This window comes from Macaca mulatta, chromosome 11, assembly GCF_049350105.2.
Source record: "Macaca mulatta isolate MMU2019108-1 chromosome 11, T2T-MMU8v2.0, whole genome shotgun sequence".
Taxonomy (NCBI): Eukaryota; Metazoa; Chordata; class Mammalia; order Primates; family Cercopithecidae; genus Macaca; species Macaca mulatta.
Window position 1 is genome coordinate 116221738 of NC_133416.1, and position 23263 is coordinate 116245000.

The 23263-nt window shown below is 48.8% G+C and overlaps 2 protein-coding genes and 1 long non-coding RNA gene across 13 annotated transcripts in view; 1 reads left to right on the forward strand and 2 right to left on the reverse strand.

Moving 5' to 3' along the window:
- Nucleotides 1-60: 60 nt before the first annotated feature.
- On the reverse strand, nucleotides 61-5667 carry ALKBH2 (alkB homolog 2, alpha-ketoglutarate dependent dioxygenase). 5 transcript variants are annotated; one of them, NM_001194765.3, is given in 4 exon segments: nucleotides 61-386; nucleotides 1872-2070; nucleotides 4708-5130; nucleotides 5562-5634. In NM_001194765.3, coding segments are annotated over 3 exon segments (786 nt in total). In that variant the 5' UTR covers nucleotides 4988-5130; nucleotides 5562-5634; the 3' UTR covers nucleotides 61-79.
- Nucleotides 5668-9824: 4157 nt separating this feature from the next.
- Nucleotides 9825-23263, forward strand: part of UNG (uracil DNA glycosylase) — a 22747-nt gene continuing 9308 nt past the window's right edge. Inside the window, exons 1-7 of one of the 7 annotated variants that reach the window (XM_077954893.1) lie at nucleotides 9825-10049; nucleotides 10664-10870; nucleotides 11747-11842; nucleotides 14477-14574; nucleotides 15544-15632; nucleotides 18001-18179; nucleotides 22675-22825. In XM_077954893.1, the coding sequence (XP_077811019.1) occupies nucleotides 9918-10049; nucleotides 10664-10870; nucleotides 11747-11842; nucleotides 14477-14574; nucleotides 15544-15632; nucleotides 18001-18179; nucleotides 22675-22695 (822 nt within the window). In that variant the 5' untranslated portion in view covers nucleotides 9825-9917 and the 3' untranslated portion in view covers nucleotides 22696-22825. Of the gene's footprint in view, nucleotides 10050-10370; nucleotides 10871-11746; nucleotides 11843-14476; nucleotides 14575-15543; nucleotides 15633-18000; nucleotides 18662-22674; nucleotides 22826-23263 lie in introns of those variants that run through there. The other 6 variants (XM_001104341.5, XM_077954894.1, XM_015152724.3 and 3 more) reach the window with 6 other exon arrangements.
- On the reverse strand, nucleotides 16955-20101 carry LOC144333033 (uncharacterized). Its single transcript, XR_013401342.1, has 3 exons — nucleotides 19556-20101; nucleotides 17200-18700; nucleotides 16955-17065 (listed from the first exon to the last, which is right to left on the reverse strand). It is a non-coding gene; the product is annotated as an uncharacterized LOC144333033 (long non-coding RNA).

The window sequence follows — 23263 nt, forward strand, 5'->3', positions numbered from 1 at the left end:
CCCTGTTGGTAAGGGAAACACCAGCTCCCTCTTAGAGTGCAGAGGGAAAGATAAAAGAGAAACACGGTTAAAAACGTTTTTATTTTTTAGTAAGCAAAATTTTACGAAAAGTCAGATTGACCCGTGGAGCCAGAACCTTCTTTCTCACGGGAAGACTGTGGTACCAGTGTGTGTTGGTCGGGTGGTTCATCATAAGCAAGCTCCCGTGGGCCAGCGGCAGCCTGACCACCGCCACCCTCCGGGAGGGGCTTTTCCCACGGGAATCCTTATGCCGGAAGACAAAGTCTCTGCAGGCACCAAAGGAGACAGAGGCGATGGGGCTCCCAGGGGCCAGTTCTCTTTCATCATCTCGGTGCTCCCCGATGTGGTCACAGCCATCTTTATACCTGCAATGAGAAAACAAGCAGTGCATAAAAACCACCCTCTCCTGAAACTCACCAGCACCGCCAGCCCTCGTTTCCTCACAGTGTGAAATGGCGCTCTGTGCACGGCTGTTCCTGCTGTTGTTTCTGCGACGGCTGGAGGTCCACAGCAGGCTCTAAGATAAGCCAACCCTGAAGGGGTCTGTTGACCTATTTGTTCATGTGACTTATTTATTATTTACTTATTTTTGAGAGGGTCTCGCTCTGTCACCCAGGCTGGAGTGCAGTGGCACAATCATAGCTCACTGCAGCCTTAGCCTCCCGGGCTCAGGTGATTCTCCCACTTCAGCCTCCCAAGTAGCTGGGACTACAGGTATGCACCACCCCACCTAATTTTTTTTCTTTTGTAGAAATGTTTTCACCATATTACCCAGGCTGGTCTTGAACTCGAGCTCAAGCAATTCACTCTCCTCAGCCTCCTAAAGTGTTGGGATTACAGGCATAAGCCACCACACCCGGCCAGTTCATGTGCTTTAAAACTGAAGACATCCAAAGCCAAAATCATGTCTTACTGTAGTTCCCGTGGCCAGTCTATGTAAACCTTTATCACATGATTTCACCCTGCACTTAAAGGCCATACTCGGCCCAGCCTGGCCTCTGCCCACCTCTGAGCTCATGTCATCCTCTTCTTTCCCTCATTCACTGCTTTCTGGCCATCCTGCAGGACTTTTGCTTCACAGACACTCCAGAGTCCCTCTGCTCTCCCTCCAGATGTCTGTGGCTGGCACTCTCCATTTAGTTATCAGCTCAAACACACTGCCTCAGCCCTCCTCTAACCACCCCATCTAAAGTGACCTTCCCTTAAACCCACCCAGGGTTCTCCGCCAGGGTGATTCTGCCCCAGGGGACAGGTATTGGGGGGTGGGGGACACTACTTGCATCTAGTGGATGGAGGCCAGGGATGTGCTGAGCATCCCACAAGGCACAGGTCAGCCCCAAACAACAAATGACCGGGCCCAAAATGTCCACAGTGCTGCCACTGAGAAACCTGGCCCTAATCGCAAACCATTCTCAGTCAAATCGGCCTGTTTAATTTTTCGCAAGATGGTTATCACTGTCTGAAATTGTCTAGGGTCAGTCATAGTGGTTCACGCCTGCAATTCCAGACTTTGGGAGGCCGAGGTGGGAGGATCGCTTGAGTCCAGGAGTTTCAGACTAAGCCTGGGCAACATAGAAAAACCCTGTTTCAAAAAAAAAAAAAAAAAAAAAAAAAAACCCAGAAGAAATTGTCTCATTCAGCTGTTTGTTCAGGAGTTAATAACCTCTCACTTCCTCCTCTGGGATGAGCTCCAGGAAGACCGAGCGCTGGCGCTGTTCCACTCCTAGAGCCCCGGTGTACTAAGAAATGATTTGTACCAATGAACCAAATAGGGTGGAACCCTAAACACTTGCTTTTGGAGGAGACAGAAGACTTGTAACACTGAGTCCACTAAACAGACAGGGTGTCACCTGTTGATGAGCACAAAGTTGAAGGTCTGTCCAGTCACCCCAGAGACGCGATCCCGGATGCGCTCTAGAACTGGGATCCAGGGCTTTGGAGACAGCGTGAGGCCTGAAAATGTGTAGGTCAGCCCAGCGTCGCCGTACGTTGCCTGCTTCCTGGGCACACTGTGCCACTTCCCGAATACCTGGACCCTGGTCAGCGCCCCTGTGCAGAGGAAACATGGCAGTTCCTTTCCACTCGACTCCCCTCTAGAAATCCAGATGGCCCCCCAACTGCCACCATCAGAAATCCAGTGCCCCACATACATGCTCCTTGGGTATTCAAGATTGAAAGGGAAGTAAGGAATAACATTTCCCCGTCATTCCACGCAATTTAAACCCCTCCTCAATCATCATTTTGGCTTGCCCCAAATTTTCTTTTTTTTGTTTTCCTTTCTTTGAGACAGGGTCTCCCTGTGTCACCCAGGCTGGAGTGCAGTGGCACAATCTCAGCTCACTGCAACCTCCACCTCCTGTGCTCCAGTGATCCTCCCGCCTCTGCTTCCTGAATAGCTGAGACGACAGAGGTGTGCCACCATGCCCGGCTAACTTTTTTGTAAGCTCACTGCAACCTCCACCTCCAGGGCTCCAGCAGTCCCCCTGCCTCAGCCTCCTGAGTAGCTGGGACCATGGGGGCACGCCACCATGCACGGCTAACTTTTTTTGTATTTTTTTGTAGACACAGAGTTTTACCATGTTGCCTAGACTGGTCTTGAACTCGGGCTCAAGTGGTCCGCTTGCCTCAGTCTCCCAAAGTGCTGGGATTACAGGTGTGCACCACTGCACCAAGCCAATTGCCCCAAATGTTCATGTAAGAACAATGACTCTTGTCCTACAAGGAGAGAAACATGGCCCTGGGCCATTTTTTTAGTGAACATTGTAACTTAACTGCCTTAACTACAGTAAAGGCAGAATAAAGAGGCTAAAAGTGGAGCACGATAACGTTAGTTTACAGGCTAGGATGGCTTTGTCAACTGTAGGGACTAAGGGCGTGTAACCCCATGAAAGATGGGGCTCACACGGCTAGGGTCTCTTGTGGGCATTTCTTTTTTTAAAGAGACGGCGAGCCAGGCGTGCTGGCTCATGCTTGCAATCCCAGCACTTTGGGAGGCCAAGGCGAGGATCACTGAAGGCCAGGAGTTCAATTAACAGCCTGGGTAACACAGTGAGACCTATGGATAATTTAAAAATTATCCAGGCTTGGTGGTGTACATCTGTGGTCCCAGCTGCTTAGGATGCTGAGATGGGAGAATCACTTGAACCCAGGCGGATGAGGCTGCAGTGAGCCAGGATCGTGTCCCAGCCCTCCAGCCTAGGTGACAGAGTGAAACCCTGTCTCAAAACATAAAATAATAAAGCTATGAAGGGGTCTCACTATGTTGCCCAGGCTGGACTTGAACTCCTGGCCTCAAGTGATCCTCCCACCTCAGCCTCTAGAGTAGCTGGGATTACAGGTGTGTGCCACCATGCCTGGCCTGTGGGCTTTCGTTTTTTGTTTTTTGTTTTTTTTTTTTTTGAGACAGAGTCTCGCTCTGTCGCCCAGGCTGGAGTGCAGTGGCCAGATCTCAGCTCACTGCAAGCTCCGCCTCCCGGGTTCACGCCATTCTCCTGCCTCAGCCTCCCGAGTAGCTGGGACTACAGGCGCCCGCCACCTCGCCCGGCTAGTTTTTTGTATTTCTTAATAGAGACGGGGTTTCACCGTGTTAGCCAGGATGGTTTCAATCTCCTGACCTCGTGATCCGCCCGTCTCGGCCTCCCAAAGTGCTGGGATTACAGGCTTGAGCCACCGCGCCTGGCCTTTTGTTTTGTTTTGAGACACAGTCTCACTCTGTTGCCCAGGCTAGAGTGCAGTGGTATGATCTCGGCTCACTGCAACCTCTGCCTTCCGGGTTCAAATGATTCTCCTGCCTCAGCCTCTCGAGTAGCTGGGATTACAGGCATGCACCATCACGCACAGCTAATTTTTTTTTTTTTTTTTGTATTTTAGTAGAGATGGGGTTTCACCATGTTGGCCAAGCTGGTCTCGAACTCCTGACCTCAAGTGATTCACCCATCTCGGGCTCCCAAAGTGCTGGGATTACAGGCATGAGCCACCGCACCCGGCCTCCTGTGGGCTTTTCTATGCCTCTCTGCCAGATCCTTGTGTCCTCATTACAGGATAGAGCTGTGGTTCTCAACGTGTGCTCCCCAGACCAGCGGCACCAGCAGCACCTGGAATCTCCTTAGAAACTAAACTAAACCACAGGGGTAGGGCTCAGCAATCCAAGCCCTGCCAACAGCAAGTCCACCGGGTAACTCTGAGAACCACTGATGTGGAGAAATTACCTGGTTATTTGCCATCTCTCCTATAAGACCAGTGATTCTCAAACTCTTTCTGCCCATGAGAATCACCTGGAAGCTTTTTAAACACACAAGTGGTCAGCCTGTCCTCGGAGCGATTCTGACTGAAGTGCTCTGCAGTGGAACCCAGCACGTTTATTTACTTTGTTTTGTAAAGTTTCCCAGAAGATGCTCATCAGTAGCCAAGTGGAGATTTACTCAAGTCATCTGTCAGCTTCTAGTGGACAAGCAATCCAGTTTTTTTTTTCAAGTTTATGTCCTACGCACCTAAGGGGCTTAGCCTAGAGGTGCTCAGAGAATATTGGATGAATCCATTAGCGAACCCATCAGTAAATAATGGATCCTGAGTTCAGATTTCTCCAAACGTAAGATCATTAACTGCACCAAACAAGTCCTCAGTGCGCGCGCGCACACACACACACACACACACACACACACACACCCACCCCCCTCCCCCGCTTACCTGTAAAATACTCTACTTCTTTCTCCAACTCTTGGAAAATCTCATCTGCCTCAGCTTTAGCAAAGAGGACCGTGTAACTGCAGTCCAGGCCCTCTGCCCGAATGTGCCGCCAGCTGGGGCCTGCTGAGTGTCCTCCATTCCCCGGGGCCTCTCTCCTGGGCCTCTTCCTTGTGCTTTCTTTGTCTCCTCCCAACACAGCTGGCTCTTCTCCAGTCGGCTCTTGCTTCTCCCGCTTCCTCAAAAGGCCCCCTTGAACCCCTTTCACCAGGAATCTGTCCATCCCGTCCCCACAGGAAAAAAGGGACGTCAGTGGCGAGGCCAAGACAGACTGCTCAAGTTCTGTCCCCGGTGTAAAAATCTGTTTGTCCAGGGGGTCTCACAGCAACATTTCTAGTTTCACATTTTCAAGTTTAAAACCACGTCCTAAAAATGAAGCAGAAGATGTTAAAGCCGGAAGGGACCCTAGGGACAATCTGATCCAGGGTCTCCCACGTCCACCTGTGCATCAAAATCAGCTGGCTAGCCTGCAAAAACCCAGAGGTCTGCACTCCACGCCCGAGCACCTGAATTTTTAAAGAACTACCTCCTGGGAATTCGCATGCCACAGCTAAACTTAGAAACTACAACCCAAACCCTCATTTTGCAGAAGGGGAAATTGTTGCCCACAGAGGGGAAGGGGTTTGCCCAAAGTCAACTGTCCACCCCTTTAAGGAGGAGGGACCCGTAACTGACCTCGCTGCCCCCCACCACTGTTAAAATAGATCAGTCTAGTGATGCTCAAGTGGATACGATTCAGAAACGAGACGCAAAGAGGTTAAACACGGGTAAACCGCACGCCAAATTCTTGTTCTCACTGCAACACATGCGTAGGGTGGGGGTGGCAAGAATGCTCCAGAATCTCAGCTCCAGCGCTACTCTGAATCCCGCAGGCAGCCCGGGGGCCCTGGGGGTGGGAAAGACGCGCCCCCGCGAATCAGTCGCGTCACTTCCGGAGCACGCTGGGAACTACTGCCGGCAAGGGCGCAAAGCGAGCAGCCGGGCGGCCCTCTGGTGCCACCTGTCGGCCCTCCCCGTGCGTGGCAAGCACTACCGCTTTCCAGTTGATCATCTGTTGGGCCACTGTTGAGGATCACGGCTGGGGTGAGAAGTGTGGCTTGGTGTTACTTCTCACTGGGGGTTACTTTGGTGTCCGGAAAGGGCGTTGGGCCACCAGTATATTGTCGCGAGTGGGAGCAGAAGTTCTGTAGTCGAATATCGTGGCTTCTGTTTCTGTCTCCTCCGCCCTGGCTGTATGGCCTTCCACAGATCACTTAACCTCTCTCGGGTTAAGCTGCCTCATCTGTGAAGTGGGGACTACAGCACCTATGTCATGAGCACGCCTGAGGAGATGACGGGATGCATGAGAAATGCCCTGTCCTTTAAATAAATGTTGGTTCCATTATTGCTCGTTTTTCTGTTTTTTTGCTTTTTGATATTGTTCTTGTTTGTTTTGTTTTTTTGAGACAGGATCTCACTCTGTTGCCCAAGCTGGAATGCAATGGCATGATCATAGCTCACTGCAGCCTTGAACTCCTGGGTTCGAGCGATCCTCCCGTCTCAGCCTCTGGAGTAGCTGGGACTACAGGCACATCCCACCCCACCCAGCTAATTTTTTTTTTTTAATGATTTTTAGTAGAGATGGGGTCTTGCTATGTTGCCCAGGCTGGTCTCAAACTCCTGGGCTCAAGTGATCCTCCCACCTGGGCCTGCCAGATTGTTGGGATTATGGGCATGAGCCACCACAACCGGCTCCAAATTTTATTTACTCTCTGTCTCCCCTCAATGGAACGAAAGCTCCATGAGATCGGAGGCTTTGTTTTGACAGATTTCAACAGATGTACAATATTGTATGATCACCACCACAGTCAAGATCTAGGACAGTTCCATCCCTCCATAAAACTGCTCCAGCCTCTTATTGATCAACTTGCCGCATCACCCAGCCTCAGCAACCACTGATCCGTCTTCTCTCCCTGTAGTTTTGCCTTTTCCAGAATTTCATATACATGGACTTGCCATGGTTTGAATATCTGTCCCTCCAAAAGCCGTGTTGAGATTTAATCCCCAATGTGGCAGTATTGAGAGGTGGGGCCTTGAAGACGCCATTGGGACATGAGAGCTCTGTCCTCATAAATGAATGACTAGATTAATGGACTCACAGGTTAATGGACTAATGGGTTACCATGGGAGTGGGATTGGTGGCTTTATAAAAGGAGGAAGAGAGACCTGAGCTAGCACACTCAGGCCCCTCGCGATGTGATGTCCTGCACGGCTTCAGGACTCAGCAGAGTCCCCACCAGCAAGAGGGTTTTCACCAGATGCAGCCCCTCAACACCTCGGACCTCTCAGCCTCTATGAGAAATACATTCCTTTTGTCAATAAATTACCTGGTTTCAGGTAATCTAAGAGACAGAAAACAGACTGAGACAGGAATCCTACAATATATAGCCTTTGTGGGACTTCTTTCACTTGAGCATATTGCTTTTGAGATTGATTTATGCCACCCTCCCTCACCTTTTTTTTGAGACAAGGTCTGGCTCTATCGCCCAAGCTGGAGTGCAGTTGCATGATCTCGGCTCACTGCAACCTCCACTTTCCAGGCTCCACTCCCACCTCAGCCTCCCAAGTAGCTGGGACTACAGGCATGCACCACTACAGCCGGCTAATTTTTGTATTTTTTGTAGAGATGGGTTTTTGCCATGTTGCCCAGGCTAGTCTCCATGGTCTTCAGCTGGTGAGCTGAAGCAATCCGCCTGCTTTGGCCTCCCAAACTGCTGGGATTGCAGTCATGAGCCACTGTGCCCAGTCATATACCCACATTTGTATCACTTATTTGTTCCTTTTTATTACTGGATGGAAGGGATGCCCCACGGGAGTAGGCCCCACATAGGGTTGTTTCTCTGGTTTTAGGCTACTATGAGTAAAATCACTATAAACATTCACATACAAGCTTTTGTGTGAATACAGATTTCCATCTCCCTTGGGTAAATGCTTAGGCGTGGGAGTGCTGGGTCACATGGTAAGTGTATGTTTACCTGTATACAAAACTGTGGAACTGTTTTTCAAAGTGGCTCTAAAGGCAAATGATTTTCAGCTTTGAGCCTCTCTCTCTTAGACTTCAGCTTCTCGTCCTAGGCACCGGGACACACCAGCAACAAGGAGCGAGTTCCTTTCCTCACTCAGGTTACATTTTGGGGATGGAGACAGAAACACACAAGGAAAGAATAAATAAAATGCTGTCTCTAAAGAAACTGTATAAAAAGAATAAATAAATACGATGCTTTTGTATAGTATAGCAGTTATAGAGCGATGGGCTAGGAAGTGGGGCAGGAGGAGAAGACCTTTTCAGAGAAAGATCTTGAGCGGAGACCTGAGGCTTTCCAGGCAAGGGGATGGTGAGTGCAAGAGTGTACAGGCCACAGAGGGACAAGTTGGGTGTGTCCAGCAAATGTGCTGGGAGCTGAACTCAGTAGTGGGGGCTTCCGCCGGAGAGGAAGCAGCATTGAGACCTGGGTAGGAAGCTGGGGTTTATTCTAAGCCTATTTGAAAACCGTAGAAGGGTTTTAACCCGAGGATTGCCTTTTTTTCTTTTTCCTTTTTTTGTTTTTAGACAGGGTCTTGCTCTGTCGCCCAGGCTGGAGTGCAGTGACACGATCTCAGCTCACTGCAACTTCCGCCTCCTGGGTTCAAGTGATTCTCCTGCCTCAGCCTCCCGAGTAGCTGGGATTGCAAGTGCGTGCCACCACGCCTGGCTAATTTTTGTATTTTTAGTAGAGACGGGGTTTCACCATGTTTGCCAGGCTGGTCTCAAACTCCTGTGCTCAAGCAATAAGCCCCTGTAGGCTTCCCAAAGTGCTGGGATTACAGGCGTGAGCCACCGAGCTGGGCCAGGCCCAGAGTATTGTCATGATGTAAAAATCTCTCTCTAGAAAAGAGAACACCAGCTTCCCATCTGGTCTTCTGTAGCCAGGAAATGCAAGAGCAGCAGTTGAATTTGAGATTTTCTTTGGAGAAAGAACCAAAAGGAGATATGGATGGTTTGGATGTAAGGGAAGGAAAGAGAATCCTAAGCATATTAGTAGTGGTGGGGAGGAGGTGCTGTACAGTGGTGTCATTTGGAGGACAAATCATTGGGGTTTAACCTCTGTGACTCGAAAGTCTCCCACAAGCCTGATACATTAGGCAAAATGTTTGTGCTAAGCCTTAGTTTATTGTCATAAAATAGGCCATGAAAATTGCGTGAGATAATGTATGTAACAGTTCAACAAATACTATTGGCAGGGCATCGTGGCTCACGCCTGTAATCCCAGCACTTCGGGAGGCCGAGGTGGGCAGATCATCTGAGGTCAGGAGTTTGAGACCAGACTGGCCAACATGGTGAAACCCTGTCTCTACTAAAAAATACAAAACTCAGCCGGCGTGCGCCTGTAATCTCAGCTACTGGGGAGGCTGAGGCACGAGAATCACTTGAATTGGGGAGGCAGAGGTTGCAGTCAGCCAAGATCACACCACTGCACTCCAGCCTGGGTGACAGAGCGAGACTGTCTCAAAAACAAAACACACACAAAAAATATAATAGTATTTGTTTGTTTCTGTTTTTGAGACGCCTCGGATTACAGTGCTGGGATTACAGACGTGAGCCGTCAAGCCCGGACAATACTATTATATTGTTCATTGCACTCCAACAACACCCTTAAGGGCCAGGTACTTTTTTTCCCTCCTATCCCCAGAGACAGGGTCTCGCTCTGTCGCCCAGGCTGGAGTGCAATGGCGCGATCAAAGCTCACTACAGCTCCAACCTTCTGGCCTCAAGCGATCCTCCCGCCTGAGCCTCCCAAAGCGCTAGGATTACAGGCGTGGGCCACCGCGGCCGGCCAGTCTTTTCGTCTTGCAGCTGAGCCTGGAGAGCCTTTCCAAAGGGCAGAGGTGGGTCGAGGGCATGAATGAATAGGCCCGCGGGCACCGTTGCACGCCCCACCTCCTCCCAGGGGCATTGCACTCCAGCCCCTCCCGCACATGCGCACTGGGCCTTCCACCGCCCCCCGCCCCCCGCCCCCAGCAAAGCCCCCCGCTCGGAGCATGCGCGGGCCGCTTGGCGCCAATTGCTGACCGCCACAGCCAGGGCCAGCCTCGCAGGTTCCCGGGTGGTGCGCGTTCGCTGCCTCGGCTCCGGGATGATCGGCCAGAAGACGCTCTACTCCTTCTTCTCCCCTAGCCCCGCCAGGAAGCGACGCGCCCCCAGCCCCGAGCCGGCCGTCCTGGGGACTGGCGTGGCGGCCGTGCCTGAGGAGAACAGAGATGCGGCGGTGAGGCGCGGCGTGGGGCCGGGACTTGGGGGGGTAAAGAGGGAGGAAGGCGGTGGGTCCCGCCTGACTGAGGGCGTGCAGCAGCGCGCCTCTTAACTCGGTAAACCGGGGCCCCGCTTTCCAAATAGCCTCCACGTGTTCAAAACAGCCGCCGCTGTCCCCCATGGGCCGCCATGCTGAGGGATCAGCCAATGGGGACGCGCCTCGGCGCCCATGGTGCCAATCCGCGCGCCGCAGGCCCGCCTGGCTCGGTGCGCTGTCCAGTCAGAGGGGAGAGGGGGCGGGACCCCAGAGGGAGTTTTTTTGCCGCGAAAAGGCCACGTGGGGCTGTGGGGGGCGGGTCTGGCGGGGCGGGGCACCTCGGTACTGGGTCCGCAGTCTCCTTGATGCTCCGCGGGGCCGCTTCCCAGCCCCACTCCCCGCTCCGGTTTAGAATCTAATTCCCAATTCCCGGACTGGGCCCAGTCCTGGGCTCCTATTGTCCGATTTTGCTGCGACCTGCTCCACTAATGGGCGTCTTCTGCCTTGGGCCGTGGGGGTTGGGCCAGAAGCTGCGGACTCCTGGGAAGCGGCCTCTGCAGCTCTTGAGCCGCCTCTGCGGGGACCCCTTGCAGGCCAACCCCCCCAAGAAGGCCCCGGCCGCGCAGGAGGAGCCCGGGACGCCGCCCTCCTCGCCGCTGAGTGCTGAGCAGTTGGACCGGATCCAGAGGAACAAGGCCGCGGCCCTGCTCAGACTTGCGGCCCGCAACGTGCCCGTGGGCTTTGGGGAGAGCTGGAAGAAGCACCTCAGCGGGGAGTTCGGAAAACCGTATTTTATCAAGGTAAATATGGAAATGCATCTTCCATAAGGGTAAATGTGGAGGCTTCCGGCCCTTTGTCTTGTTACTGCGGCCGGCGAAGTTCATGTTTCCATAGGCTTAGGTTGTACTCCCTTCAACGTCCTTTACTCACAAAGGGGGTAAAAGAAAGCCATGATGTTTCAGTCTGCACCTTTATATTGGTTAAAGTTGCTAACGACCCGTGAGATGGTATCATGGATTCATTTAAGTCACATAGTCTATTGTCCAGGAAAGGCTGGCATAGTAAAACCACCAACCATCCTGAATGAAACCTGGCTTGAACTTTAAAAAGCCGGGAGGAGTGGCACTGTTAGGACCCAGCCCAGAAAAAAAGGCAGGGAATTGGCCTGATTGAACCACTTGGGGGAGCGGGGGGCAGGCAGGCACTGTTTTTGTTGGTGATGGTTTTTTTTTGTTTTTTTATTTTTGAGACGGAGTCTCGCTCTGTCACCCAGGCTGGAGTACAGTGGCCTGATCTCAGCTCACTGCAAGCTCCGCCTCCCGGGTTTACGCCATTCTCCTGCCTCAGCCTCCCGAGTAGCTGGGACTACAGGCGCCCGCCACCTCGCCCGGCTAATTTTTTGTATTTTTAGTAGAGATGGGGTTTCACCGTGTTAGCCCGGATGGTCTTGATCTCCTGACCTCGTGATCCGCTCGTCTCGGCCTCGCAAAGTGCTGGGATTACAGGCTTGAGCCACCGCGCCCGGCCTTGTTGGTTGTTTTTTTAAAAGAATTTGGACATAAAACACGACAAAGAACTAATGATGTTCCAAATAACTTGCACTAGAAGCTTTCTTGTTTAATTCTTATGGCCTCCAGTGAGAATCTGATTTTAAGTCTAGTTTATCTTTAAATCAGCTAATGGGATTTGTTGCAGAAGAAAGAAAGCATTACACTGTTTATCCACCCTCACACCAAGTCTTCACCTGGACCCAGATGTGTGACATAAGAGATGTAAGTACAACTTGATGATTTTTATTGGGGAGAAGGAGTCAACTAGTATTTTTAAATTAGGGACACTGGAGTTAAGCCACAGTCCATCATTCAGTAGTAAATAAAACACTGAAATTGTGAGGTTTGGCTGACTGTGTTTCAGCCTGTATTTACTCTTTTTAATGTTTACCACATGCTATTTATGCGGCAAAAAGGAGAACTATGTACATCCTGTGCTCTTATTTCTTGTATTTTTTTTAAATCCTGAAACTAACCTCCCTCAGTGTTAGATACTATGGTGGTGATGAAGTTCAGACTGACACACAAAGCAGTTAAATCTTTTGCAGCTTGTTATAGTCAACCCCACCTTGACCTGACCACACTGCCTTATAGTTAGCACTTTCAAGCTCTTGATTTTCTGGCCTGAATAGTTTTGTGGTTCTGTTAACAGATCCCTTTGCTTTAGTTTGTCTTATATAACAGTTGCTGGTTGGCAGCTCTTGTCCATCTCATGTTCAAAAGTCCGTGGGGCTGGGCACAGTGGCTCATGCCTGTAATCCCAGCACTTTGGGAGGCCAAAGTGGGAGGATCATTTGAGGTCAGGAGTTCAAGACCAGCCTGGCCAATGAAACCTGGTGTCTCCTAAAATACCAAAATTAGCCAGGCATGGTGGCGCATGCCTGTAATCCCAGCTACTTGGGAGGCTGAGGTGGGAGAATCGCGTGAGCCCAGAAGGCGGAGGTTGCAGTGAGCCGAGATCATACCACTGCACTCCAGCCTAGGGGACAGAGGCAGACCCTGTCTCAAAAAACAAAAACAAAAAACCGTGGCTCCTCACTGTTGAACTATGAAAACAGAGCAGCCCTCTTTAAATAGGGCCACGTCCTACCACTCAGCCTTAACCTCCATCTCCCACTCCAGAATTGGACAGTGTGGCAAACCCCTTCCCACTTCTGTCTCTTAAAAATCAAGTGGATACCTCTGTGGCACCTCCTTGAAGTCTGTTGCCTTCTACCTCTGTGATCCGGTTTTCCTCTGAGCCGCTACGATGCATTTAGCACCTGCTGATACTGGACTTTTAGGTTTCTTACCCGTTTTCCTCCCCCATTTTGTAAACTGGGGCAAGAATCTTGTGATTTAGTGAATATCTGTGAAATGACATAGAAGTGAAATAGGTGAATAAACCATCTCGATAAGGCAGCCACAGCTAATAGTTACAACATCTCATAAGTTTAAGAATTTAGAATCTAGCTCTTTGGTTTTGAAGCTAAATTAAATCCTGTTAAGATCAATACTAGTTTGCTTCTTGTTTGAATGCCCTATTCTGAATACCAGTGATCAGTATATACCGGGAATAAGGGAATATTTTGAGGGGATGCTCGGGGATGCTCAGAAACCAGTTTCAAACATACGAGGATCAGATGGGCCCGCAGGGCTTCTTGACAGCCCAGCACTGGGAGAGCTGTTTCACACGAGAGTAAGTTGGCATGGTGTGAACACCAAGGGGAGGGACAAGAGGTCCCCAAAAGCCTCCTGGTCATGGGAACATCTGGAGCTGGATTCTGAAGGATAGAGTACGTCAGCTGTGGAGGCGCAGTGGCGCGATGGCTCACTGCACCCTCCGCCTCCTGGGTTCAAGCGATTCTCCTGCCTCAGCCTCCCGAGTAGCTGGGACTACAGGTGCATGCCACCACACCCAGCTAATTTTTCTTTTTTTTTTTTTTTTTTTTGAGACGGAGTCTCGCTCTGTTGCCCAGGCTGGAGTGTAGTGGCCAGATCTCAGCTCACTACAAGCTCCGCCTCCCGGGTTCCCGCCATTCTCCTGCCTCAGCCTCCCGAGTAGCTGGGACTACAGGCGCCCGCCACTTCGCCCGGCTAGCTTTTTGTATTTTTTAGTAGAGACGGGGTTTCACCGTGTTAGCCAGGATGGTCTCGATCTCCTGACCTCGTGATCCGCCCGTCTCGGCCTCCCAAAGTGCTGGGATTACAGGCTTGAGCCACCGCGCCCGGCCAATTTTTCTATTTTTAATAGAGATGGGGTTTCACCTTGTTGGCCAGATGGTTTCGATATCTTGACCTTGTGATCTGCCTGCCTCGGCCTCCCAAAGTGCTGGGATTACAGGCGTAAGCCACCGTTCCCGGCCCTGAATTGCTTTAATTCGTTAAAAAGTAACTGGGGGCTAGGCACAGTGGCTCATGCCTGTAAGCCCAGCATTTTGGGAGGCCGAGGAGGGAGGATCCCTTGATCTCAGGAGTTTGAGACCAGCCTCAGCAACATAAGGGAGGCCCTATCTCTACAAAAAAACTTTTTTTTAAAATTAGGTGGGCATAGTGGTGCAGTCCTGTGGTCCCAGCTACTCTGGAGGCTCAGGTGGGAGGACCACTTGAGCCCAGGAGGGCGAGGCTGCCATGAGCTGTGATCGCACCACTGCACTTCAGTCTGAGCAACAGAGCAAAACCCTGTCTCAAAACATTTAAAAAGCAGCTAGGTACATATCTTTGCAAGTTTAAAATACGCTCATCCTTTGACCAGCAACTCTTCTATTAGCAATCTATGCCATAGAAGTGTTTTGTTTTGTTTATGTTTGTTTGAGGCAAGGTCTGTGCTGCTTACATTACAGTATTGTTTAATTCCTGACCTCTGGTGGTTCACAGGTGAAGGTTGTCATCCTGGGACAGGATCCGTATCATGGACCTAATCAAGCTCATGGGCTCTGCTTTAGTGTTCAAAGGCCTGTTCCACCTCCGCCCAGGTACAGTTGCTTTACAGGTGACTGCAGTCCAGACGTGATTCCTTTCAGATGTGTACTTTAGCATATTACAAGTGGGACTATCCGGGGCACTGTTCACTAGCCTTTAAGGAGGATTTCTCAACCTCAGCACCATTGACACTTGGGGCTGAGTCATTCTTTGTTGTGGAGGAGGAGGAGTCCTGTGCTATTGCAGGATCTTGTACCACATCCCTGGCCTTTACCACTGGATGCCAGGAGCAACCCCCAGCTTGTGACAATGAAAAATATGCAGACATTGCCAAAAGTCCCTTGGGCGGGGTGGCAAAATCACCCCTGGTTAAGAACCACTGCTTTGGGCCGGGCGTGGTGGCTCATGCGTGTAATCCCAGCACTTTGGGAGACCAAGGCGGGTGGATCACGAGGTCAGGGGTTCGAGACCAGCCTGGCCAAGATGGTAAAACTCTGTTTCTACTAAAAATAAAAAAATTAGCTAGATGCAGTGGCGGGTGCCTGTAATCCCAGCTACTCAGGAGGCTGAGGCAGGAGAATCACTGGATTCCGGGAGGCAGAGGTTGCAGTGAGCCGAGATCCTGCTACTCTACTCTAGCCTGGGTGACAGAGCAAAAAAAAAAAAAAAAAAAGAACCACTGCTTTGGAGGATTTGGTGTATAATATAATAAATACGCTAAGGACAGAAAACTGTCCCTGAGCAACAGTGGGGGTCTGGGTTATAACTGCTGGGTTGATTTACTTAGGTTTTCCAGAGTGCTGTTAAATCCAAGCACAGACTAAAGTAAAGGTCTTTGGCAGATTCACCTGTTAGAAGGAGGACTAGCATTGTTGATCTTATTAATCGGTGCCATATGTGCCAGTGTCTCTTCCAAGGGCTGGCTATAACCTCTAACCTTTCACATATGTCTTAGACATTACTAAGCTTTCAAAATTATGCTTAAGATTCTGTTTTTCGTTTTTCTTGTGACTTGCTTTTAGTTTGGAGAACATTTATAAAGAGCTGTCTACAGACATAGAGGATTTTGTTCATCCTGGCCATGGAGATTTATCTGGATGGGCCAAGCAAGGTAAGCCAGCCACTGCTAGATTTTTGTTGTTGTTGTTGTTGGTTTTTTTTGTTTTTTTTTTTTTTTTGAGACGGAGTCTCACGCTGTTGCCCAGGCTGGAGTGCAATGGCGCGATCTCGGCTCACTGCAAGCTCCGCCTCCCGGGTTCCCGCCATTCTCCTGCCTCAGCCTCCTGAGTAGCTGGGACTACAGGCGCCCGCCACCGCGCCCGGCTAATTTTTTTTTTGTATTTTTAGTAGAGACGGGGTTTCACTGTGGTCTCGATCTCCTGACCTTGTGATCCGCCCGCCTCGGCCTCCCAAAGTGCTGGGATTACAGGCTTGAGCCACCGCGCCCGGCCTTTTTTTTTTTTTTTTTTTTTTTTTTTGAGACTGAGTCTCACTGTTGCCCAGGCTAGAGTGCAGTGGTGTGATCTCAGCTTGCTGCAACCTCTGCTTCCCAGGTTCAGGTGATTCTCATGCCTCAGCCTCCTGAGTAGCTGGGACCACAGGCATGAGCCACCATACCTGGCAAATTTTGTAATGTATTTTTAGTAGAGACAGGGTTTCACTATGTTGGCCAGGCTGGTCTCGAACTCCTGACCTCAGGTGATCTGCCCGCCTCGGCTTCCCAAGGTGCTGGGATTACAGGTGTGAGCCACCACGTCCGGCCTGCTATATGTTTTTTAGACTGATACTGACAGTCTTTTCTGTCTTGCTTGTTTATATTTTTAAAGAGTTGTAATAAAGAACTAGAGAATGCTAATTAAATGACTAATTTATAGATGTGAAGAAGTCTGTTTTGGCTGGGTGCAGTGGGTCACATCTGTAATCCCAGCACTTTGGGAGGCCAAGGTGGGTGGATCACGAGGTTAGGAGTTTAAGACCAGCCTGGCCAACATGGTACAACCTCGTCTCTACTAAAAATACAAAAATTAGCCGGGCATGGTGGTGAGCACCTGTAATCCCACCTACTCGGGAGGCTGAGGCAGAGACTTGCTTGAACCCTGGAGGCGGAGGTTGCAGTGAGCTGAGATCGCACCACTGCATCCCAGCCTGGGCTACCAGAGCAAGACTCCATCTCAAAAAAAAAAAAAAAATCTGTTTTATCCTGCAGCCAGTTTTCTTTCTTTTCTTTTCTTTTCTTTTCTTTCTTTCTTTTTTTTTTTTTTTTTTCTGTTTTTGAGACAGGGTCTCACTCTGTCACCCAGGCTGAAGTATGGTGGTGTGATCATGGCTCAGTGTAGTCTCAACCTCCCAGGCTCAAGTGATCCTCCCACCTCAGCCTCCCAGGTAACTGGGACCACAGGAGCCAGGAGCACACCACTGTGCCCAGCTGAAAAATTTTTTTTTTTTTTTTTTGAGACGGAGTTTTGCTCTTGTTGCCCAGGCTGGAGTGCAATGGTGCGATCTTGGCTCACCGTAACCTCCACTGCCTGAGTTCAAGGAATTCTCCTGCCACAGCCTCCCAAGTAGCTGGGATTACAGGCATGCACCACCACGCCTGGCTAATTTTGTATTCTTAGCAGAGACGGTGTTTCTCCATGTTGGTCAGGCTGGTCTCAAACTCCTGACCTCAGGTGAACCACCCGCCTTGGCCTCCCAAAGTGCTGGGATTACAGGTGTGAGCCACCACGCCCGGCCATGCCCGGCTGATTTTTATTTTATTTCATAGTGATGGAATCTCACTATGTTGCCCAAGCTAATCTTGAACTCCTGGCCTTGAGGTCCTTCCAGGGGCTGTTATTATAGGCATGAGCCACAGTGCCTGTCCACTCGTATGTTAATTACAGTTTGCAAGACAAAGGTTTGTTCCTTGTTAATATTTTAAATTTATCCACCTCACTTTTGACTGCTCTGAAGGTGGCTGGAGTCTGCTCATTTTGACATTTGGATTGTTAATACCTATTTAGGAGATTTTTGTTTTTCTTTTAATTTTTTTCATTTTTTTTCTTATTATTTCTTTACAGATGCATTTTTTTTCTGCTTATGTACTTTTTTTTTTTAAACAAATTGTCTACAACCAGGATAAGGAAAGAATGTTTACTGTTTGGTTTCTTGCAATTTGATTTTCATTTCTATGAAACATTTTGTCCTGCTTTTTGTGTTCTGAGATTATTTAACATCACTTAAGATATTTTTTAGGACAATCCATCGTGATGAGGGATATAAGGCATGTTCACTGTAGTAAACTTAGAAGAAGCCGAAAAGGCAGCTATGAGAATAAAAGTCTCTAATCCTGCCCAGAGGGTGCGCTGGCCTTATGGCCTATTTCATTCTGCTACACTGGATCCCATCAAGCCCTGGTTTCATCATTGATTTAGCACCTGTTGCTGGGTATTGGGCTGATTTGCCTGAGCCTACATTTAACCTATTTCTCTCGTGTGTAGGTGTTCTCCTACTCAACGCTGTCCTCACGGTTCGGGCCCATCAAGCCAACTCTCATAAGGAGAGAGGCTGGGAGCAATTCACCGATGCAGTTGTATCCTGGCTAAATCAGAACTCAAATGGCCTTGTTTTCTTGCTCTGGGGCTCTTATGCTCAGAAGAAGGGCAGTGCCATCGATAGGGTATGTTTTGTTTTCTTTTTCTTTTTTTTTTTTTTTTTAACACTATAAAAACAATGTGAAGAATTCTAGGAGTCTCTGCTGTGTTTGGTCCTGGAAAATCCATGTTATAAAATAACTTTTATTTTCCCTTAGGCCTGTTATAAGGGTTTCCCATTGAAAACAAGAATTTGGACAAATTACAGGAGTGATGAGTTGTGTATGAGGAAAGCAACTGGCCAACTTGTGACTGAACGCAGTTGGTGCCGTAGGCATGAACTTGGTGTCTACAGATATAAGTCCCTGGGTACCATTCACTTAACAAGTGATGAATGAGGCATGTTTCTGGCTTCCAAGAAATTTGGGAGCATATAGAAAACACAAAGAATTCCACTCAATCACGAATTTAATTTGCCCATGAGAATACTATCAGTGATCGTTATTGTTTTGTTTCTGGGTTGTTTTGTTTGTTTGTTTTTTAGATGGAGTCTCGCTCTGTCGCCCAGGCTGGAGTGCAGTGGTGCGATTTCGGCTCACCGCAACCTCTGCCTCCTGAGTTTAAGCGATTCTGCCTCAGTCTCCCGAGTAGCTGGGATTATAGGTGCCCGCCACCACACCCAGCTAATTTTTTGGTATTTTTTAGTAGAGACGGGGTTTCACCATGTTGGCCAGGCTGGTTTTGTACTCCTGATCTCAAGTGATTCAGCCTCCAAAGTGTTAGGATTACAGGCATGACCCGCCACACCTGGCCTATCAATGATCATTATTAACCCTGAGGCCTAATTGCAGATACCCAACACAACCAAACCCGTGGCTCCCCTCCCTGCATCTTCCCCCATCTGCTACCTCCCTTCTTCCCCTTCTTTTACTGAAGCACTTCAATACCTGGTTGTGGAAATACAGACCTAAAAGTCAGCCTTGAATCCTCCATTCCATCAGTAAATCCCATCAACTCTGCCTCCCAAAACACCCCAGTCCTACTGCTTCTCATTCGCCACTGCTGCCCCTCAGGCATGAGCCACCATCATCCTTCTCCAGGAGAACCGTGATAGACTAGAGATGAAGGCTTGATGGAGAGCCGCAGAGTGGAGGAGGGAGAGATGGGGTGGGGAAAGGAGAGGAGCCAGGGGTGAGTGTTCATCCCTGGCAAATGGGAGAGACATTGGGTGGGGGAGAAATTATAGAATAAATGCTTCAATAATCGAAGGCAAGGGCTTAGCGGAGGTAACTGACAATAGCTTCTGGTGTATCAGCAGGAGGTAACGGGGGTATCAGAAATGCGCACATATATTCAACCCCTACCTTGTATGGGTACTAGGTTGAGCACTTGTTTTTTGAGATGGAATCTCACTCTGTCACCCAGGCTGGAGTGCAGTGGCACGATCTCAGCTCACTGTAACCTCCGCCTCCTAGGTTCAAGCAGTTCTCCTGCCTCAGCCTCCCAAGTAGCTAGGATTACAGTTGCCTGCCACCACACCCAGCTAATATTTTTTATGAGTGACCTAAGATCTGACTGGTATGAATTGCTAAGATGTGATGATCTGGGTATGTAAGAAGTATGTGTGAGAGTAATTGCCGATCTCTGTCCCTTAGGGAGGTTACTCCAGTGTTGCTCCTCCCCAGTATTTTGGTAATCTTTAATCATGGTTTGGTCTGAAAGTAAACCGTTGTTAAAGTAGCTTGGTCATTAAAGCCAAATTGCATATCTCCAGCCCAGTGTCTCTCCTGATCTATAGAGTGCCTTCCTACTACTGCCCCATAAACATGCCAAATTCAGCATCTTCCCAATGAAGTTTCTCCTTTTCTCATCCACGCTTTACTAAACTTGTTCCTCTTTACTCCCTAGCAGCAAAAAGCACCACCATCTGCCCAGTTGTCCAGCCAGATCTGATTCCATTACTGACACTTGCCTACTTCTCTCCCCTTTACTGTCCTTTTTCCCCCCTTCCCATGTGCAGTCAGTTATTCATATCTGTGTTCTTCTTCCCCCTCCAAATCTGTCCCTGCCTGACCACCTTTGCCTTCATTCAGGCCCTCACCTGATCTTGCCTGGAGGGTTCTGATGCTTTCTCCCTGGAAGGCCTTGCCTTAGACTGAAGATCTGATGTCAGGGGGGTGGGGGTGTGGCCCCCAACCAGCCTCCCAGACGTAACTGTATCCCTCTTTGCACTCCGATCTCCAGGCTGACCCATTCCCCTTTACTGTTTCACGGTGCCCCAGTTCCCTGCCTTTGCATATCCTGCTCGCTCTGCCCACTGTGTGGAGGTCATTTTCCTCTGGGATTCTTTAGAGCTCTGCAGGGCTGACATTTACAAGGGCCTGTGCTGCTTGGCGTGTGTGTTCAGCACTTGATGTGCATGACTTCTTAATCACACTCAGCACCTGTGATCCTCATTTGATTGGTCACAGTAACTTCATAAGTTGGGCGCTATTGTTATTCCCAGTCTACAGATGAAAGCTGAAGCAGCTTAGAGTCGCAGCAACTTCCCTGTGGTACAGCTACTGAGTGGTAGAGGTAGACCTCGACCCGGGCAGTCTGGCTTCAGGCTCTGTGCTCTTAACCACACTGGATTGCCTGACTTTAATCATCACCCCTCATCACCCCTCCTGGACTGAGCCCCTTGAAGGCAGGAGTGTTTTGAGAAACAGTGATTTGTTAGTTTTTATATACAGAAAAGAAGAGGAAAACAAAAATGGTCTATATCTCCCTGTTAAAATAACTACAGTTGACATTTTTAAAAAATCAAAGTGGTCATGTGCCACATAATGATGTTTTAGTAATAAACTGCATATATGATGATGGCCCCATAAGATTATAATAATATTGTGGCCAGATGTGGTGACTCATGCCTGTTATCCCAGCACTTTGGGAGGTCAAGGGAGTTTGAGACCAGCCTGGGCAACATGGTGAAACCCCGTCTCTACTAAAATACAAAAAATTAACCAGGCGTGGCGGGGTGTGCCTGTAGTCCCAGCTACTTGGGAGGCTGAGGCAGGAGAATTGCTTGAACCTGGGAGGCGGAGGTTGCGGTTAGCTGAGATCATGCCACTGCACTTCAGCCTGGTGACAGAGTGAGACTCCATCTCAAAAATATATATATATACACACAATATTTTTTGCCGAGACCAGCTCAGTCAAGAAGACCCTAACCCAGCCAGAGGAATTAAAGATACACACACAGAAATATAGAGGTGTGAAGTGGGAAATCAGGGGTAGCATAGCCTTCAGTGCTGAGAGCCGGGAACAGAGATATACCCACATATTTATTAACAGCAATTAGCAGTTAATAACCAGTCATTAGCATTGTTTCTATAGCTATTAAATTAACTAAAAGTATCCCTTATGGGAGATGAAGGGATGGACTGAATTAAATGAATAGGTTGGGTTAGTTAACTGCAGCAGGAACACGCCCTGAAGACACAGATGGCTCATGCTATTGTTTGTGGCTTAAGAATGCCTTTAAGCGGTTTTCCGCCCTGGGCAGGCCAGGTATTCCTTGCCCTTGTTCCCATAAACCCACAACCTTCCAGCTTGGGTGTTAGGGCCGTTATGAACATGTCACAGTGCTGCAGAGATTTTGTTTATGGCCAGATTTTTGGGGGTCTTGCTTCCAACATGTCTCCCTTCTTTGATTTGCAAAGAGCTAAAAGCAAGGGCAGCTTTGTCACGGTGAGCTACTTCTCGCAGGAGTCAGGATCCGCATCTACAGACTATACAAAGGCAAACAACATAGGTTAAAAGCACAGTCATCATAGAAATCACAGAGCTTCCAAGTGTTTTTATCCATTTAAATGGGTTACTAGCTGCTAATCTGTCTGCAGCTCCTTTAAGCACTCCAGTTCCTGGCATTAAGGTCAAGTGTGGCTGGGATACTTTAAATATTTGTTCTTTTAATTTTGCTATATCCAAAAACAAGTTTGTAGAGTGTCCTTCTAGATATTTTTTTATTCTTTCCCAAATTTTGGTCTTTTTAAGGCATTAATAGTTTCCACAAATTCTTATGTTTAGCTCCTAGAGTGGGCCATATCATTTGAGATTGAGGTGCCACTATACCGCCATGGTTCCAGATAATAGGAACTTTTGCCATACTTCATATCATTTCTACCATCTGACCATTTTGTTCAGATCATCTGAACATAGTGTGGCCGTGGCACGCAGACCGAGAGGTTGGATTCAAGCTAAACATCCCCTTAGGGGACCAATTAATGATTCCGTAGAAATTGTTTAGCACCTCTGCCTCTTCTGCAGAGCAATCTTCCTAAACAAGTACGTTCATTTTTTCTAACCGGGTCCAATCCTGTTTATAAATCGGTTTTTGAGGGCAGTATGCCTCAATTATAGGAGGAGATTTATTATGGTAAATAGTGAGATCAGAAAGCATGTGTAACTGTGTCAGAGTGATTGCATCCAGGCATTATTGCCAGCCCTTATTGAAGGAATACTCACGGCAGTGGTGATAACCTCTATCATAGCTACCATTAAATTATTCATTGTGACTGGTTGTCCTGCTTTCCTCAGGTTTTCTTCTGCCATCTGTGACAGCTTCTTGATCTGTCCCCAGGTGGGTGGCTGTGTTCGACAGGTGTTGCTCGTGACAGTTGGGGTCCTCCTCAGGTCAGCCTCAACATGGCTGCAACCGGTGGTCCTCGGGATCCTCCCGGAGTCTCTTCCTCGGCATCTGGCTCATGATAAAGTTTCCGGTGTCTTGATGTTATCCAAATCGGCTGTTGATTTTGGCCTGGAGAAATACAAGCATAACTTCTACCCCAAGTTATTACTTTACCTGTTTCCCAACTTTTTGTTATCGGATCTCTCCACCAAATCAGTTGTTCTGTTTCTGTCTTTGCAGCTGGTTTCTGTAGATGCTGTTCAGCTGCTGATAACATCTGGCCTTTGGGAAGGCTCAAAAAATTTAAAGTTAATCATGCTAGGTTCAGTTGCATCCGTGGGATTCCGTCATTGTTTCTCCCTTTCTGCTTTTGCAACTGCTGTTCTAGGAAGAGATTCATTCTTTCCACTATGGCTTGTCCTTGAGAATTGTATGGGATACCAGTAATGTGTTTAATATTCTACATAGAGAAAAATGTAGCTAGAGTTTGGCTAGTAT

What these genes read in the sequence shown, in the direction of transcription:
- ALKBH2 (XM_015152703.3), bottom strand. Translation starts at nt 4,987, where the DNA reads ATGGACAGATTCCTGGTGAAAGGGGTTCAAGGGGGCCTTTTGAGGAAG. An exon ending in AGAAGTAGAGTATTTTACAG is followed by an intron (nt 2,071 to 4,707) that starts GTAAGCGGGGGA and finishes TCCTCTGCACAG; the next exon opens with GGGCGCTGACCAGGGTCCAG. An exon ending in AACTTTGTGCTCATCAACAG is followed by an intron (nt 387 to 1,871) that starts GTGACACCCTGT and finishes TTCTCATTGCAG; the next exon opens with GTATAAAGATGGCTGTGACC.